The sequence below is a fragment of the Protomyctophum parallelum genome, assembly GCF_964188405.1.
Source record: "Protomyctophum parallelum genome assembly, chromosome: 19".
In the NCBI taxonomy this organism is placed as follows: domain Eukaryota; kingdom Metazoa; phylum Chordata; class Actinopteri; order Myctophiformes; family Myctophidae; genus Protomyctophum; species Protomyctophum parallelum.
The window spans coordinates 19116099-19134470 of NC_139717.1; the positions used below are offsets into that span (position 1 = coordinate 19116099).

At 44.5% G+C, this 18372-nt stretch overlaps 2 protein-coding genes across 2 annotated transcripts in view; both read right to left on the reverse strand.

Moving 5' to 3' along the window:
- The window catches only part of LOC310876815 (uncharacterized protein), a 36216-nt gene that overhangs the window by 6806 nt on the left and 11038 nt on the right, over window positions 1–18372 (reverse strand). The window contains exons 10-16 of the mRNA XM_083790469.1: window positions 10869–10933; window positions 7389–7736; window positions 4888–5057; window positions 4225–4380; window positions 3545–3790; window positions 2549–2720; window positions 973–1531 (exon numbers count right to left, since the gene is read on the reverse strand). Coding sequence (XP_083646595.1) covers window positions 973–1531; window positions 2549–2720; window positions 3545–3790; window positions 4225–4380; window positions 4888–5057; window positions 7389–7736; window positions 10869–10933 — 1716 coding nt within the window. The remainder of the gene's footprint in view (window positions 1–972; window positions 1532–2548; window positions 2721–3544; window positions 3791–4224; window positions 4381–4887; window positions 5058–7388; window positions 7737–10868; window positions 10934–18372) is intronic.
- On the reverse strand, window positions 11739–17715 carry LOC310877256 (ankyrin repeat and SOCS box protein 2-like). The gene is made up of 9 exons (XM_083791059.1): window positions 17669–17715; window positions 16246–16572; window positions 15666–15841; window positions 15135–15293; window positions 14624–14869; window positions 14151–14322; window positions 13481–14039; window positions 12728–12881; window positions 11739–12432 (listed from the first exon to the last, which is right to left on the reverse strand). The coding sequence occupies exons 2-9, from the start codon at window positions 16563–16565 to the stop codon at window positions 12278–12280; spliced, it is 1941 nt and encodes a 646-aa protein (XP_083647185.1). The 5' UTR covers window positions 16566–16572; window positions 17669–17715; the 3' UTR covers window positions 11739–12277.

Consider the following 18372-nt stretch of genomic DNA (forward strand, 5'->3'; position numbering starts at 1 on the left):
GACTACGGATCAGAAGATTCTAGGTTCGACTCCTGGCTTGCTCACAGTTTGCTTTTACTCTACACATACAGACAATATCCCTGCAGCCTTGAGGGACATGTAATGTGTGAGAGAGCAAATGTGATTGCACACTCCATGCTATACAATCCCACACAGGTTCCAAGCGCCCCATCAAATTCAAGTGGTTGACTTTGTCAGATGTCAGACAGCAAATGTAAAGCTTTTTTGGGGCACTGAACTACTGCATTCCACTGGGCTAGTGGCACAATGGATAACGTATCCACGCCGGCTAGGTGTCTATAGTGCAGTGGTGGGCAACTTTGACGATGGGCCACTATATTATTTCCACCCTCACTCCAGAGGGCCACATACTGCGGTGCGACGCATTTTGAGTTTGCAGATTGCAGATTATTTTATTATGTGTCCCTTTTATGCCCATATATGGAGTTCTTTGTCAGGCATGCTCAAATATGGAGTCTATACAAATGACAGACAGAACATCACTGTGATGTCAATACAGGCCAGCTCCATATATGGAGATCAGGTGTGATCAATGAGTACTTAAGACTACACACTAGTCCACACTAATTATCCATCATGTATAAAATGATGGATAAGGGGTCAGGACAACTAGGCCTTTTCGTGGAGGGGTCAGAATAAAAAATTGCTATAGACGAATACATTTTATTCGTCTATAGCAATTGTCCGGATCCCGGGCAAAGGCGTTTGGTTCTCGACAACCGGCTATCCGACGGACTCGGCACCAGGCACTGCACTACCTGTGACCGTGTGGAATTTGAAGTCGGTGGGGCGAACAGTTCTCGAGTTGCGGGAATTAAACACATACATACACACAGTACGTACAAACAGAGTAGATAGATATGCCTACAGCTTTGAGTGGATATGAAGGACAGGACTTTCTGGAATGTTTAAAACACACACACACACACACACACACACAAACGGTCTTACCTGGGTATAATGGTCGCGCGTGTCGTCCGACCCGAACCTCTCAAAGCGGGTGACTTTGATTGGCGGATGAGGCCCGCTGCCGTAGTCACAGGTGAAACAGGACCGGGCGTCGCAGCCATTGTCCAACAACAACTTGAGCACGTGGAGCTGCTTCAGGCTGAAGAGGATGGAGGCCGGGAAGCTGGTGCGATGGAAGGGGACGTAGGCGTTGACGTTGGCTCCGTGTTCCAACAGCAGTCTGACCGTCTGCACGCAGCCCTGCCTCACGGCCACCAGCAGAGGGCTGAAGAAATCCAGGTTGGGGTTGGCTCCCGCCTCCAGCAGCATGGTGATGGCTTCCATGTTGTTGTTGAAGACGGAGGAGTAGAGGGCCGTGCTGCGGCGGTCCTCGTAGAGTTTCGTCCACTCCGTCGACAGCTGGGCGTTGGGGTCGAAGCCGGCCGAGATCAGGAGCTCCAGAATGTCGTCGTGGTCATATTCCGCCGCCAGGTGGAGAGGACTGATCCCGGTTCGACGGACCCTCGTTTTACTGGTGGCCGACATCAGCATGGACACCATGCTGGAAATGAATAGTGACAAAAGCAACGATGTCGATGCGATACACAAATCAGCATTGGAGAACGTGTACAATAAAGTCAATGTGTTTTGAGTGTAGCAGTCGTGGTTGTGGTGTGTTAGTGTGTGTATACGACTCTCAGCACAGAGATTCTATGTCCAAATCCCAGTCCTCTTACAGCTTAATGCTAGAAGTCTTGGAACTTTGGCTGACAGGTTCTGAGTGATGGCGCAGTAGTCTAATAATCAATCTCTCAGTACAGAGATTCCATGTTCAAGTCCCATTGCTCCTATACATTTCAATGCTAGAATGCTTTGAAATTGTCAAGGATATAGAATAATAAAAAAAAAACTCAAAAGCAGGTGAGGGCCGCCCAAAGTTGCCTTGGCTCAATGGTGTGGTGTGCTTATCGGTTGGCTCTGCTACAGACTTTTGGCATGTTCAAGTCCCATGTCGTCAAGGCACTGGAGGACCACAGCTGGTTGTCACTCTTCAAAAGGGGCCTTGGGGTTTTAAGTGTTATCATGGATGTTAGTCAGATAAAACAGAAGAGAAACCATGCCACAGATTAGCTCACTGTGTTATGAACCTGGCTGCGTAGTACATCGAGGTGGGGGCAGGGAGGGAGTGTTAAACAGGCAGGGGCTGAAATCCCGTAAGAGGGCACTTTTGGATAAAAATATTTTCGGGGCGCAATTAACACTCTTTAGCTAGTGGAGATGCGGTATAACGACATGGATTTCTGAACCAATTTGTTCAATGCAAAATGCTGCGTTCAAGTTCAGGAAAAAACTTCGGAAAAAAAGCAATTCTCCTGAATGCTGGCATGGCATAGAAAGGAGTGGCATTTGCATTTCTTACACCGTAGTAAATGCTGCATTTGTGGTCTGGAAAGGGCAGTTGTTTTACAGATGGATAAATGGGAAGGGGCTGAAGCCCCCTTTGATGTCTGTGTATGCACGTCCCTGGGTGGGGGTCAGACACGAAAGTCGCAGTCGCGCATGTGAGTGTAGTACGCACCTATAACTTCCTTTCTGGGCAGCAATATGAAGTGGCAACAGGCCTCTCCTTCCTGGTATGCTAGCGTCAGCATCCAGCGACAGAAGAAGCTCTACGATGTTTTCATGGTCGTTCTTTGCCGCTTCGTAAAGGGCTGTCGATTCATCGGATGCTTGTTTGTCTATGTCAGCACCTGGATCATTAGAATGCAACAACATTACCATTGGAGCCACGCACCAGCACATTGATGAAGATGCGTTTCACTGCACATAAAACATAATTTGTCTTATAAGCTTATAATGTTGTTTTAACTTTGTTAAAAAAAAGAAAAAATCCCATACTCCCACGACGGGCTTTTTATTCCCCCACTGGACCATTCTCACATTTCCCAGGAAAGGGTGGACCAAAGGAAAAGATCCCAGCTCCATTAGTATTATTTTTAAGCAATACTTTAAAAATAATATCCACATTTTTCACCAATTTAGCGTGATCTATTTTTTTATGTAGCCTATTGTTGTACTTTAATATATTTTGGTGATGGTGTGACAAAATGTGGGTTTAGTGTTATAGGGTTAAGGGGTGGCTCTAAACCTATTCAATAGTTGAGCCCCAGTCTTTAGATATCTTTCTAATGGTCCGCGGGACTGTTGTCTGTCTATTCAAAAGCTAACTGTAGAATACAAGGGTGAATGCAATTTAAATTTTGGTCAGATATAAAACTTTTAGTCATCTTAGAAGACCTGCTGGTAGGATTGAAAACAAGCAGTGTATAGGTCCTATTGAAATGAAAACAATCACACCGGTGTGAACGGAGTGGTGCAACTCCCCCCCCCCCCCCACCCCTCTCCTCTCTCTCTCTCTCGTTAGCAGGCAACAGTGCAGCACTAATACTATCTCTCTCTCTCTCTCTGTTTCTGGCACAACAGCGCCCCTACTGGTACGGTAGTCATAGTCATACTGGTGCTCATGAACCAACACATACATAGGCAGCATCCATACTAGGGGGTCATTACCTACCGTGTGTGACAAGGAAGCGTAGCGTTTCTAACTTCCCACTCTGGGCAGCTTCGCACAGAGGAGTCATGCCGTAGTTGTTGACCGGACTGAGTTTGGCTCCGGCTTTAACCAAGAGCTCACAGATTTCCACGTTGTTCTGGACAACAGCTTCATGCAGCGCTCTAAATCCCAGGATACACGGAGTGTTGAGTTCTGCGCCGTGGCTTATCAATGTGGCCACCAGCTTCGCATTGTTCCTCTCACATGCTGGGGAGAACACACACTGTTTGGTAACTTATGCCATAGCTACTGTTGACTGAGGTGGGCTGACAATTTCTGCTACTTAATTGATATGCAGAGTAATAAGAGGGTGAAGGTACAGATGAAGTAATGGAAGATTCACCAGTGGGTTTTTTTGGTCTGCAAGTGGTCCCTGCAAACCAGCTAGTTAATTGCATAATTTTGTTGCCCCAGGTCTACCTAGTGGCAGTCCAGTACATGAACATATTGGTTGTATACAAACAGTAGTATAATGGTATCCTGGTAGGCTATAGGATTCAAAACCAGCAAGGCATCATGGTTGGACAGAAAACCAGCAATAATCATGGTCCAAAAGAAAACCACCAATACGGGTGATTGTAAAATAGAAAAACAAAAGTACTAGAGGACAAACTGCAGCACCACCTGTGGTGTTTCTATACCTTTATAAAGCGGAGTCTCTCGATCCTCATTCACAATTTCAGGATTAGCTCCACTCTCCAGCAGCAGACAGACACAGTCTATGTGCTCATTATCGACCGCTAGCATCAACGCTGTCTGTTCCTTCTCTGCTTTCTTGTTCACCATGCCAGGCTGGGCTGGAAGAAATAAACAAGACACACTAAACTAAACTGAGAAAAGATCCAATAATGGGCTCTATGCACACACGCCACTTCCTTCTCAGGTGTCACTGCTGATACTAATGAAGACTGTTCCATTCTGGTCAAACAGATTCAGGGTGTTGCTATTGTTCGTGTTGGCTCACTGGAAACACTCTGCTACACCAGTGGGTGTCAAAGTGTCCTTGAGTGGGTTCAAAATGAACCCGTACGGGTGGGTAACTCTGAGAGTGTACGGGTCCATTTGGTTCCATTTGTGCAGTCTCAGAGTTATGGTCCTTGAAATGAAAAGGTTTGAGAACCACTGCACACTAAATGGAACAGAACCTTAATTGGTATCATCGGTAACACCTGTGAAGGAAGTAAATAAGCGGCCCGGAAGTAGGAAGAGTTATTCTGCGTGCATAGAGCCAATTGCCAGAAGAACCACATCTCCTGTCAAAGTGTTCTTCAGCGAGACAACAAGTAAACAAGTATTTGCGTTACCTGCCAGCAGCAGTCTGAGACAGGCTTCCTGGCCATAGGCGGCTGCCTGGTGGATGGCCAGCCAATCAGGGTTTATACTGGACACCTGCTTCCATCCTGGGACGTTAACTAGCTTTCTGACTCTGTTAACATCGCCCGCTCTTATGGCAACAAACAGAGGATCCTCCACCCTAGAAGAAAAAATTAAATCACAATCGTATGAACTGAGCGGTGCAACTTTTATTGGGACAGTTACTGTACTGTACTGTACTCTGTACTGTGTGGTAGAGTTTTATTGTTAGACTTATACGTTAATTGTTATAGACAGTGATAGTATTAGTCAGTGCTTAGTGTTATTGGGCCTGTAGGCTGCTCAACGGTGCCACTTTAGGTCGCCCAGTGGTATTGCAGCTGTTCATACCCCAAACAGTATAGGGACAATGGGACATACAATTTACAATTTAGGCATTTAGCAGACACTCTTAATCCAGAGTGATTTACAGTAAGCAGGAATAACACATGGTAATACATAAAATACATGAAAATATTCATCAAGAATCATATGTAAGCTAAGAACATCTGTCTAACAGTGGAATATGAAACTATATGTGTATACACTATAGAGTGCTATATGTCTACATAACATGCTATCTAAATTCTATTCTAAATTAAGTTGAGCCTTTGCATACGGCTGTAAGGTTGTCGAGGCTAGGAGTCTGAAGGGGTGGGTATTCAGACTATAGTGATGGGAGATTAAGTAGTTTTTAGATTAATCGGTATCGGTTCGATTAACCAATCAGACCGATTAATTAATCGGTCCGATTAATCGGTCTGTCTTTAGAGATAAACAAGCCCAGAGTAACAGCTTGAAAAGATCTACAAGCTCACAATATTAAATATAAAGGGATTTAAGTTCAATCTGACTTGCCTAAGCCTGCAGTGCAGATCCTGTTACATGTATTTTTCAGAATAGACAAAATTCTTATAATTTTTCAATACAGAATGAGATCATATCGACATTAGTAATATCGGTTATCGGCCATAACAGCAATTAATTATATCGGATATCGATATCTGCCAAAATGTCTCATCGGCACATCCCTAATTCAGACTACGGGGGAAGATTGGGTGATCTGATCGGTGCGGGAGGTTTGTATAGGCTCCGATCAGACTTTGAAGATATGGGGGTGACATACCTTTGGTTGCTTTGAAGGCCAGCATCAGAGTTTTGTACTCTTGGTTGAAGACCAAGAGAGCCGCGGCATTTTGGATCAATTGGAGAGGGCTTAAAGAGACCTATGGCCAGAAAAATAATGAAGTCTGTGTGTTTGACTAGGGTTTGACTGGATTGTTGAAATCCATATGTTTTCTTCTTATTTAGGTATGTTTTCTTCTTATTTTATTATTAATTGTTTATTAGGGCCTGAGCACAGGACCAGTCCGAAGCCAAATTGAAATGGAAGGAATTGTCCCCAAATAAATCATATTTTCTAAACGTGCTGAACGGGTAAAGGTTTACGAATGTTAAATGGGTCTCGACAATGGGTGGTACTCAATAGCGTCCCCCCCTCCCTCCTATATTTTGCACAGTTTCACCTACATGATGCACTGCTGTGTTACTGCTGTGCATTGTTATTGATGTGTTACTGTCTGATGTGTTGATGTTTATTTATTTGTTAGTGATATTTTATCAATCATTTCTGTGTAAAATTATTATTATTATACTTACCATGTTAAACGTCTTCCTGTCACATGGCCAGGGAGTTATTGCGAACGCAGTGAGCCACTTACTATGACAGCAGGGGCTGAGTGTCTGTGTGTGTGTCACGCTGTGTGGTGTCACGCTGTTACACCACCGGCCCGCCACCAGAGGGCGCAGCTGTGGCACGCACGCACGCACGCACACTCACACACACACACACACAGGGCGCAGCTGTAGCACACACACACACAACCACACACACACGAGCTGCGTTCGCTTCACGCGTTTGCGCGTCTTACTTGTAGTCAGCATGCATATTTGCGAACGCAGTGAGCCACTTACTATGACAGCAAGGGCTAAATGTCTGTGTGTGTGTGTGTCACGCTGTTGTGTCACGCCACCAGAGGGCGCAGCTGTAGCACACACACACACACACACACACACACACACAGGGCGCAGCTGTAACACACACACACACACACACACACACACACACACACAACCACACACACACGAGCTGCGTTCGCTTCACGCGTTTGCGCGTCTTACTTGTAATATGCCAGCTATACAGCTCTCCCTTCTGCTAGTTCAATTATATTTCCATGAAGACATAATTTCTTTTGACTGTTGCATGCAATGTGATTTCATATAGAAGTGTTCATTCGTCTGTCTGTCTGTCTGTCTGTCTGTCTGTCTGTCTGTCTGTCTGTCTGTCTGTCTGTCTGTCTGTCTGTCTGTCTGTCTGTCTGTCTGTCTGTCTGTCTGTCTGTCTGTCTGTCTGTCTGCTGTCTGTCTGTCTGTCTGTCTGTCTGACACGTACCGCTGAGCCCGCTTTGTGGTCGGAGGATTGGGAGAACTGTAGAGAGCGGTGGTGGTGACACTGGGTTGTTGTAGGGGGCTGGGCTTAGTGCTGCTGCTTCCTGGTTGAGTGCTGGTGCTGTGAAGGTGTGCAGGCGTGCTGCGCCGAGAGACTTCTGCATTGGGCGGACATGGAGTCTGTCTGGTATCCGTGGATGGAGTTTTATTGTGGTCGTCACTGAGGCTGCGTTCGATGGCTATCTGGATCAGCTCCTCGTCGGACAGGTTGGTGTAGACAGAATAGTCCTCAAACCCCGACGATGGACCGGAGGCTCCTGGCACAGAAAGGCCAGCTGTCTCCATGACGATGCTGATAAGGGAAAACAACAAGTAAGTATAGCCGTCCCGAGTCATGTTGACCCCATAGGCCAGAAGCCCATCTCCTGTTTCTGTAGCGTGAGCTGCGTGAGGCATACTGATGCATGCATGCGTCACTATCCCGACTAATCACGACCAGAAAGTGCGCTGGGCCTGATGCTAGTATTATCGCACGAGCGTATACACTACAGCAGGGAGGAGCATTAGTTCCTATTTTCATTGGGAGGTCATTGTCTTTGGCACGACCTCCCAATCTCAGGGCTGACAACCACAAGAACCACAAGAACAATGAGATATTCCTGATTATACCACAAGCGCTACAAGTTAGAACAGAAAATGGACATACCAAACCATCGTTATACCAAAAGAAACAACACTTTAAACTAGGGGGAGTAATTTTGGCGGTGCACGGCGCCAGTGGTTCTGGTCGTTTGTTCCGGCCACACGTTATTTCCGCTCCGACCGGATCCGAAACCCGAAAATGGTATTGATTCCAGGCTACCCTCTCCTCACCACACCTCTTCTACTCTACCCCACCCCTTCCCTCTTCACCTGACCTCCTATACTCCTATAATGCTCCTATACCCCCCCCCCCCCCCACATGCACACACACACACACACACACACACACACACACACACACACACCTGGTGACAGCCGTGCTGCAACGGACTCAATAACCCCCCTCCCCCACCCCCTGTGCCGAATTTCAGACATAGACATGAGGTGAAAAGGAAGCTCGAATACTCAAATGTCTACCTCCTCGCTTCTGTCCTACAGCATGGCAGCATGTTACAGTGAAATTGGTGACCTGCCAAAATATCATCTTGTAGACCACACATGAACTTGGAGGTCCTTAAATACGTGACCTAACGCCGCTCGGTTGAACTCCGCTAATAAACAAACAAGCAATGATTTACTACATTGCCGCCAATGAGTTGGTCGGTGTAAGCTTACCACCATTTGTGTGTGAATGTGGGAAGTGAGGACGCTGGCGTCGACTGTTCGCCGCTTCACCTCCCAATGTATGAATGAATGAACCATTGTAAAGCGTTTTGAGCACTTGGAAAGGCGCTATCAAAATGAAATTCATTATTATTATTTATACACAAATTTTGGCAGACGGAGGAAGCAGAGGAGGCAGAAAATAAATACAATTAAAATTAAAGTCTGCCCAGCTTTTTATCCAGGTCCCAGTCATATTTGGGCTTGACTATATAGGATATTTGCATAACTGTCTTGTTTTTATAGAAGGTGGCATACCTACTGTAGCTGTTCCTGTACCAGTTAATTTTTCCATAGCTTGTTTGATTGGTTCGGCAGCAGGTTTTTACCCTCCACACGAGTTTCCAGTTCAAATCTGCTGCTGAGCCAATCAAATTACGCTACAGTAGCCTCTATAGGAAATTAAGGAAGCAGGCAAGCCACCTTCTGAAAACTGTGTCCACAGTGACTATTCATTAAGGTGAATGGGTGTAAGGTAGGGGATAACACGCACACACACACACACACGACAAGTGGTCGGAAGTTCCTTCCACCCACTCCCATTATATCCGGAAAAAAACAGAAAGAAGGTCCCGATGCAACAAGTTGACCGAGCTGATGTGAGTGCACTAGCGCGAAGAACGCATCGCGTTCATTGTTGAACTATCACCTGGCAATGATATAGGCACTAGCCAATGGGACAGATCGTATACAATACATCCTGTGTTCACATTACTGGGCAGGTTTTTCACTTGTAGTTTAATTTCTTCAGTGATCCAGCACTGATGAGTAAGGCTGGTGTCGTGGCTATCCAGCTCTCCAAATGCAAGACAGACAATCCAGAACAAACACAGAACACTTGCACTCGTATTTCAATAAATGTAAACATCTTTAATGGCCTGAGTACTTTGTACTACGTGTTAACCCCATCTGAATAGCTTAGGTGAAAAGAATAGCAGAAAAAAAAACATAATTTTTTTTTAACCTCTCCAGTTTCACATAATCACATACAAAACATAATAAATATAAATATTAGCTTTATTGTCATAAATGGCACCCTAGATTATTGGTCATGTTGTAGCCTACTTAAAACTTCCATCCTCAGTAAAAACAGACCTACATTTCTAGGACTGCTTTTTTCTGTCATCCCTGTTGACAGAAAAAAGCAGTAGCAGCTATTTTTGGTAAAGTTACCAAAAATAGTCCAGCTCACGTGTCACAGTAGATCAGATATTGTTGGCTCATTATTACCCCCAGACTAGGCATAGCAGGGGTTCATGTGGTTAATGCTATTCATAATGTAATGATGTTTTCATTAACATATTATAACATATTAATAATATATTATGAATATTTTATTTTGCACATGCATATATTTTCATGTTGAGTAGTCTATACATTCCTCTGTCCTCACTACAAATATTTGAAAAAGAAAACTACAATTCCAGAAAACAATGCTAGCAATGCTACTCTTTAGAGATGAGGGTCCGTGGCAGGATATCCCTGCACAGGTCGAATTGGGGGTCTAGCTGGGTCGAGCCTGTCCAGAAAGTGGCGAAAACCCTTTTCGCAGTATCGTTTCCAAAAACTAAAGGTATCAGAATCGAGAGTTGATAAACTTAACGCCGTCACGTAAAAGCTTAAGTCAGGGGTGAAACAACTGCTCAAATCACGCTTAAATAAAAATGTAGTCCAATCAACCCCCGTCCGCATGCGCAGTAGGCCTACTGCATTGGGAAAACATGGTATACTGACAAACAACCGCTTTGTAAGCGGTTGTTTCACCCCTGACTTAAAAATGTACGTGCCGGCGTTACGTTTATCAACTGCATCTCGGTTCTGATAGCTTTACTTTTTGGAAACGATAGTGCGAAAAGGGTTTTCGCCACCGTTTGTGGACGGCTCGACCCCATTTCCACCTGTGTATGGAGGGATGTCCTGCTACGAAACCTCTCCTCGGAGCGGAGCTACAAACGGAGCTAGACATGGTTCGACCCCACACCAATATATCCCACTCACTGTTCACTCAGTTCGAATCTTCCCTAAAGCACCCTGGGCAAAAACTATAACCATATTATTAATGTTAACCATGCTATGTTACTATAACTATAACCACAGTATTTGCGTTAGATGGTCTTACGTGTATACTGAAGGTTGTGGTTTTATAATCTCTCTTCTCTTCTGTGTCAGACGTGGTGTTTGTGACTATTCTTAGGCTGACACATGTGACTTCGCAGATACTTGATCTGCGTTTTGGCCCTCCCACAGCACATGCACGGAACCAGCTGGGCAGTGATTTCATGAAGGCCATGCAGGCTGCTGCTGTGCCCCGCCACTCATAACCTGATATGCACTGTGGCCACATACTGCCCCGTGCCCAAACAATTACCCCAGCTGATTGGATTGTTTTCCAGTGGTGGAAGAAGTACGCACGTTTTGAAATGAAGTAACCAATATCACAATATTAGAGAAATATACTCACACTCAAGTTACACATGAAAGTTCTGTATTCACCTTTTACTTGAGTGTAAAAAGTATCGGCATCAAATTGTCCTTAAAGTACCAACAGTATATGTACTCATTCATTATGCATAAAAGTCCCATTTCAGGTGTACACATCTTTTGAAAATAGCCACTGGACCAATCAGCAGGAAACAATCCCAGTAGCACCAAAAATGGCCAGACTCGGGTATTTTTGAAAAACACTTTTTCTGCTACTACTCCTGAAGATTCCATTTTCCACCTTTTGTTTCTTTAAATCACCTTTCGTCCCTATTCTCATTCACATATCGACTGAAAATATACATATCATATAGAATGTTGGTGTTCAGGCTCTGCTACATATGATATTACTCTCTTCCCAGCATGCAATTAGAAGACAACCTTAATATGGAAAACAGACCTGCATTGCTATGAAAGAAACAGTTCTTAAACCTCCTCTGTAATTATAATAAATAAAAGGACCACAAAGAAAATGTACTTATTTTATTGTTTTTCATTATTTTCACAGATATACAAATATGTTTATTATATTAGTTTTGACAATAAAGTTCAATGTTGAAAAAGGGTAGAGCCTGCACACAAAACACCCACTTCAAATGCTATCAACCCATAATCACCAGTAGGTTACAAGAAGACCATGCAATGGAGCAAGTAAGCTCTACTGGAGCTTACTGGCTAGAATTAGGAAACACGGAAGTGAAATTATTCTACCGCCGAAGTGAAAACATTGTGAAACTGGCCGTTTAAGACTGAGGTTAGGGTTACATTTAAGGTTAGGGTTAGTAATAGTCGGACAAAGTGACCAACAACAATGTCTCTGCTCCAGTAGAGCATACTGGCTCCATTAAATGGAACATACTGTTTTATATGGGTTGATAACACTCAAACCCGCTATACAAAAACATCTTTATTTAGCTGACAACGTTTTGATCCTGATGTGGTTCTTCAGGTCATATCACATGATCACATGACATCAGCTAATGATTTCCCAGGACATTCCAGTGGGCAGAGATCTTTGAGTAACCAGTGGTTTAATCCATTTGTCTGTTAAGTGTCCAGGTCCAGTGAACAGTCCACTTCATAGCAGAGAAACTTGATGAGTCTGGAAGGAAGATCTAAATCCCTGAGGAGCTTTAACCTGCCAACACCAACCAGATGTCTGATCCTCAGTCTGCACAGCTGCATGAGAGGATGAGGAGGCACTGTAGCACGCACGCAAGCACGCACGCGTGCCCGCACGCACGCACGTACACACACACACACACACACACACACACACACACACACGCACGCACGCACGCACGCACGCACGCACGCACGCGCGCGCACACACACACACACACACACACACACACACACACACACACACACACACACACACACACACACAGTATATATATAATATGATATTGTAACTAGTTCTCGAAAAAGGCCAAGGCCATCTCCAGCAGTAGTGGACCAGCTGTTTCATTGGAGACCAGATAATAGTACACTTACCTGCTTTGATCTTAATTTCGGTGCAGAGTGGAGAAGAAACCAGATGTTCCATCAGTCTGGAACACAGCCTGACGTGGCTGACATAGTTTAACAGCAGAGAAATGAGAGGTCCCACCAAGTGACTGATGGACGGCTTGGACAGAGCCTCACAGAACTACACAGGATAGAAAACACACAACTAGACAGGATAGAAAGAACACACAACTAGACAGGGTGGAAAACACAATGTGAGGCGAAAAAGTTGACCTGAGTTCTGAGGAGAAGAATGTGTATGGTGGGGGCATTTCACCTAACAAGCTCTGCTGTCACTGTTACGCTAATGACACTCAACCGTATACGTATCCCTCCGTGACTCCGGTTGAAGAGCACGTCACTGCATGCCTGCCTGACATAATATAGCAGTGAATGTCTTCACGACCAACGTAAGAGCGTTCTTCTGATAGCCTGTCAGAAAACACACCTTACAGACGAGCGTCCCGTATACGTCATGATCAGCGCTGTTCTTTGTCCTGAGAGCCAGGCCCCATGCACCCACTCAATGATCGGATTGAATGCATGAATAACAGCTGTGCAGCTTGCCCTGTCTCTTAGCATGTGTGTGTACAATCAGCACGATTATTTACCTGGATATAGTTCCGATGCACGTGTTGGATCATTTGCCACGGAGGTATATGGCAAGAGTCAAAATAAGGTAACCTTGGATTATTCTTACCTTGCTAACAATTGAAAACCATTTTTTTGACCATGTCTCACCTGGAGACAGCTCCATGGAACATTGCGGTTCCAGTTCCTCTGCTCTTCACTGTGTGTTTGTGTGGGATGAGGCTTGCTGCCATAAACGCAGGTGAAACAGGAGCGAGCGTTGCAGCCGTGGTCCAGCAGCAGTTTGAGCACGGAGAGGTCGTCCATGCTAAGGAGCACCGCAGAGGGAAACGCAGAGGGCTGGGTGGAGATGGAGGCGTTCACGTCAGCTCCGTACTTCAGGAGGAGGGACGTCATCTCCATAGAACCTCTCCTGACGGCAACCAGCAGGGGGTTGAACAGGTCCAGGTTGGTGTTGGCTCCAGCCTCCAGCAGCATCTCAGCAGCTTCCAGGTTGCTGTTGTAGACGGAGAAGTAGAGCGCCGTGCTGCGGTTGTCCTCGTACTTCTTGCGTCGCTCTTCAGAAAGCTGGCAGTCGGGGTCGAATCCCGCCTCCAGGAGAAGTTCCATGATGTCATTGCGGTTGCGCTCTGCGGCGATGTGCAGCGGACTGATGCCGCTCTTCATGATTCTGTTCCAGCTGGTGACGGGAATCAGCAGAGACACGATGCTGAAGGAACGAAAAGTAGACGTTAAAACACAGAGAGACTGGTGTTTTACATTGCTGTTAAGCACCTTCATTGTAGATGGTGAGTGATTGTAAACAGAGAAGTGTTCTGACCGCGTGTGAGCTTTCTGCACAGCCACATGGATGGGCAGAAGACCAGACTTGGTGGATCTGTTGACGTCTGCTTTGAGAGACAGGAGCACCTCCACGATGGACACATGACCCTTCTTACACGCTTCATAGAGCGGCGTTGCACCGTCAGCTGCAACACCGTTAATATCAGCACCTGAACACACAGTAGAACACTGTCCGTCTGCCCGGCCGTCTGCCCATCTGTCCAATAACCTATGATATAACCTCTAGTACTAATAGAAAACCTGGTAGGATAGACCTCTAGTAACACTTTGGTTCCTACCAGGATCTCTAATACTGCTGGTTTTCTATCTGATAAAACCTGTAATACTAGAGGCCCTGGTAGGATATAAGAACTATCAGCTTGGAGGTCCTGGTATGATAAAAAACCAGCAGTAATTGAGGTCGTGGTAGGATAGAAGCAGTACTAGCATGTCACATGCTATAGTACCTACCATGTTTTAGAAGAAAGCGTAGTGTTTCTAAAGTTCCACTCTGAGCAGCTTCGGACAGAGGAGTCATGCCGTAGATGCTGGCCGTACTGATTTTGGCTCCGGCTTTGATCAACATCTCACAGATCTCCACGTTGTTCTGTACAACAGCTGCGTGGAGCGCTGTAAATCCCAGGGCACACAGGGTGTGGACCGATGCACCATGGTTCAACAGTGTGGCCACCAGCTCCACATTGCCCCTCTCACACGCTGGGGAGAACAGACACATGAAATAGCTTCTTTTGAAGCAAGCTGCATACTGTGAATTTGATTTCTAAAGTACTTAAATCAATGGTGGACATCTTGTTTAGGTACTTTCTTAAAATGCAGAGGCTAATGTTTTGACAAGACTGCCTTCTACAGGTCACTATGGGCCAGTGTTTTGAACCACTAAACTAGACAATTTACTGATATAGCACTGCTAATTCCTGAATCGTCAAAGGCAAACTGAAGCACAGCGTGTGGTGTTTCATACCTTTATAGAGGGGAGTCTCTCGATGGCCGTTCACAATCGTAAGATCAGCTCCTCTTTCCAGCAGCAGACGGACACAGCTTGCATGCTGTTTAGCGACCGCTAACATCAGTGCTGTCTGCGCCTTCTTCTCGGTTCTCTTGTTCAACATACCAGGCTGGGCTGGAAGAAAACAAGACAAGACTAAACAAAGATCAAACAATCCCACAAAACCTTTCATATTATCCACGTGGATCAGATTTGGAGTTTGCGTCATTCAAACCAAGAAAACAGGATTCGGATCACAATCATATATCCAACCTGTGATCATAGAATGATCATACGAGTTTGATGTTTAATGTTGTTGCTGACACTTTGAGGATCCAATTGAGTTTTTGGTTCTTTAGAGAATTTAGTTTTATAGCTCTGATTCATGAAATAAACTGTATTTAACACCCACAATATAAATTTGATCCACTTGGATAGGGATTAAAAGTGTTGAACTTAACCGTGTCTCCTGTGTCAAAATGTTTTTAAAGCAAGTGTTTGTGTCACCCATCAGCAGCACTCTGAGACAGTCTTCCTGGCCACAGGCGGCTGCCTGGTGGATTGACAGCCAGCCATGGGTAGGCTTTACACTGGACACCAGGTTGCATCCTGGGACGTCAACTAGCGCTCTGACTCGTTCAGCGTCACCAGTCCTTATCGCAGCAGACAGAGGGTTCTCCACCCTAGAAAACAATGGGTTCACCACATTAGTTCAAGGTTCAAGGTTGTACTTTATTGTTGTCATTGTTGTACATCTTGTGTACAGCTACATAAGTGTAAAACTTACTTTTGTTTGGCTTCCTTCAGACAATTATACTTTAACAAAGACACATAATCGTCATGCCGACCATGGAACGATTATGAAACTGTTGTTCTGAATGTTTCTGCCACTGCCAAATTCTCTTCTTCTTCTTTGTAGTTTGTTATTTTGTATTGTTTTAATAGGGACCCTTTTGTCCGTATTCAACTTAGTCTAGCCAGACTAGGCTAATGATTATTAATAATTATACTTATGTGTCTACTGTTGGAATGTCATTTGAAATTAATAGAAGTGCTCATTAGTTTGTCTGACAGACACGACACCTACACATCTGGAGGCCTTGTGGTCGGAGGATTGTGGGAACTGTAGTGAGCGGTGACACCGCTGGGCTTTGCACTGGTACCGTGAAGATGCTGGCTGCCCGGTGGAGCGCTGGTGCTCCGAAGGTATTGGTTGCTGGGCTGTCTGACTACTGGATTAGGTGGACATGGAGTTTGTCTGGTATCTGTGGATGGAGTTGACTTGTGGTCTTCGCTGAGGCTGCGTTCGATGGCTATCTGGATCAGCTCCTCATCAGACAGGTTGGTGTAGACAGAATAGTCCTCCAACGATGGACCAGAGACTCCAGAAGGTCCAGCTGTCTCCATGGTGATGCTGATAGGGGGGGGGGGGGGGGGGGGACAGAAATAATCTGATATGCCTGACCTGTTCCAAAAACATGATCAGGTCAACTGCCGTCCAAACACAAGATAGACAGTAGAATAGAATAGAATAGATGACCAACAGTAGAATAGATGACCAATCAGCACGTAGCCCATAGCTTATAAGACCCTCCACCACCACCCAGTCCTTTTATCACTCACCTGGGGCAAATAAAGACTGCGGGCATGTCAACCCCAACCACAAGGCCATGATTGGGCCTTAACCCATTTAGAACTGAGTCCGATTCTAAAAGCGTTTTCCTTTGCCCTGTTTCGCTCTAGTTCTTATCAGTTCGTTGTATGTATCTGATTGTTTGGAAAAATAAGCTTTTTGCGAAAACCTCTTTCCATGCGGCAGCATCTCAAACAGTCTGCGGTTGGGATGGCTTGAGTCATTCAAGCCTCAGTCATGGCATGGCACGTCTGCACCATGAGAAATGATCCAACCCCACACCCCATTCCACTCATTCACTGTGTCATTAACAGAAAAGGCTGTTGGAACCTTCCCTAAAACACCACAGGTAATAACTAACCAACCACAGCGTTAAAGGGATAGTTCACTTTGTTTTTTACTTAAGTTATTTTGTCTGGGGCACTGGGGCCATGCATTAAAAGTAAATTAATCCACAAAACTAGCGTAATTTGTATTGTTGACCTATTTCTAAAATATTAGCGCAACATTGACCCCTCTATCAAATGGAACCATTTTGGGGCGTAGTGATATGGACACAACAAACATATAGTTCTGTGTGATAAAGGGATAAAAAATTAACGAAAGTTGTACTATTATGATAGAAATAAATAGGTCAGCATTACAAATGACGCTAGTTTTGTGAATTCATTTACGTTTAATCTGTGCCCCCAAACAAAATGACCGGAACTATTTAATATTTCACCAAAACCAGAGCAACCACGGGACCCGGGAAATCAATTAATACAGTTGCAACCCCTATATTAACGGCAAGTATTTCATACATCTTATAAGTTAAAAAGTTCTGAACTATCTAATGTCAAGTAATAGCATTCATAACAAACCACAGGTTTCTTACTTGGTTAATCGCTCTCCTCTTCTCTGTCAGACTTGCAGGACTGTCTCTGTTTCTGTGACTTTATTCTTAGACTGTCACTTGACACGGACACTTTATCCAATCCAGTCCAATCCTAAACTGTATTTATAAAGCACATTTCAAAACGACGTAGTTGGTCCAAGTTCTGTATTATTTTAAGAAATAAAATAAAAGCCAGTGATGGAAAGTAACTAAGTACTTTTACTTAAGTACAATGTTGAGGTATTTGTACTTTACTTGAGTATTTCCAATTTCCAGTACTTTTACTTCTACTCCACTACATCTCAGAGGCACTTACTTCACTACAATTATTTGAAAACTTTAGTTACTAGTTACTTTGGAGACTTCAACGCTATACATTTTGGATTTAATTTAAAATAGCCGATCTATAAGCTCACAATGTGTCGCAACGCATTGTGAGCTTGCAGCTATTTTCAATAGATTTTGTATACACATTTTTAACTGATACTTTTGTACTTTTACTCAAGTACATTTTCAATTCCGTAATTTTACTTGTAACAAAGTAGTTCTAAATTGCAGTATTGGTACTTTTACTCAAGTAAAACAATTGGGCACTTTTTTCCACCACTGATAAAAGCACAATAAAACAAATATAGTTTCAACTCTCACACTAGTTAAAAAGCGGGAGGGGGTTCCAAAGTTTGAGGGCTATCGAGAGAAGCCCC

Bases quoted from the DNA above. Each gene is read 5' to 3' on its own strand.
- LOC310877256 (XM_083791059.1), bottom strand. From the start codon at position 16,565: ATGGAGACAGCTGGACCTTCTGGAGTCTCTGGTCCATCGTTGGAGGAC. The intron at 14,040-14,150 runs GTCAGAACACTT...TCGTTCCTTCAG, and splicing joins GTGCAGAAAGCTCACACGCG to CATCGTGTCTCTGCTGATTC. The intron at 12,433-12,727 runs GTAAGTGTACTA...TGCGTGCTACAG, and splicing joins CGAAATTAAGATCAAAGCAG to TGCCTCCTCATCCTCTCATG.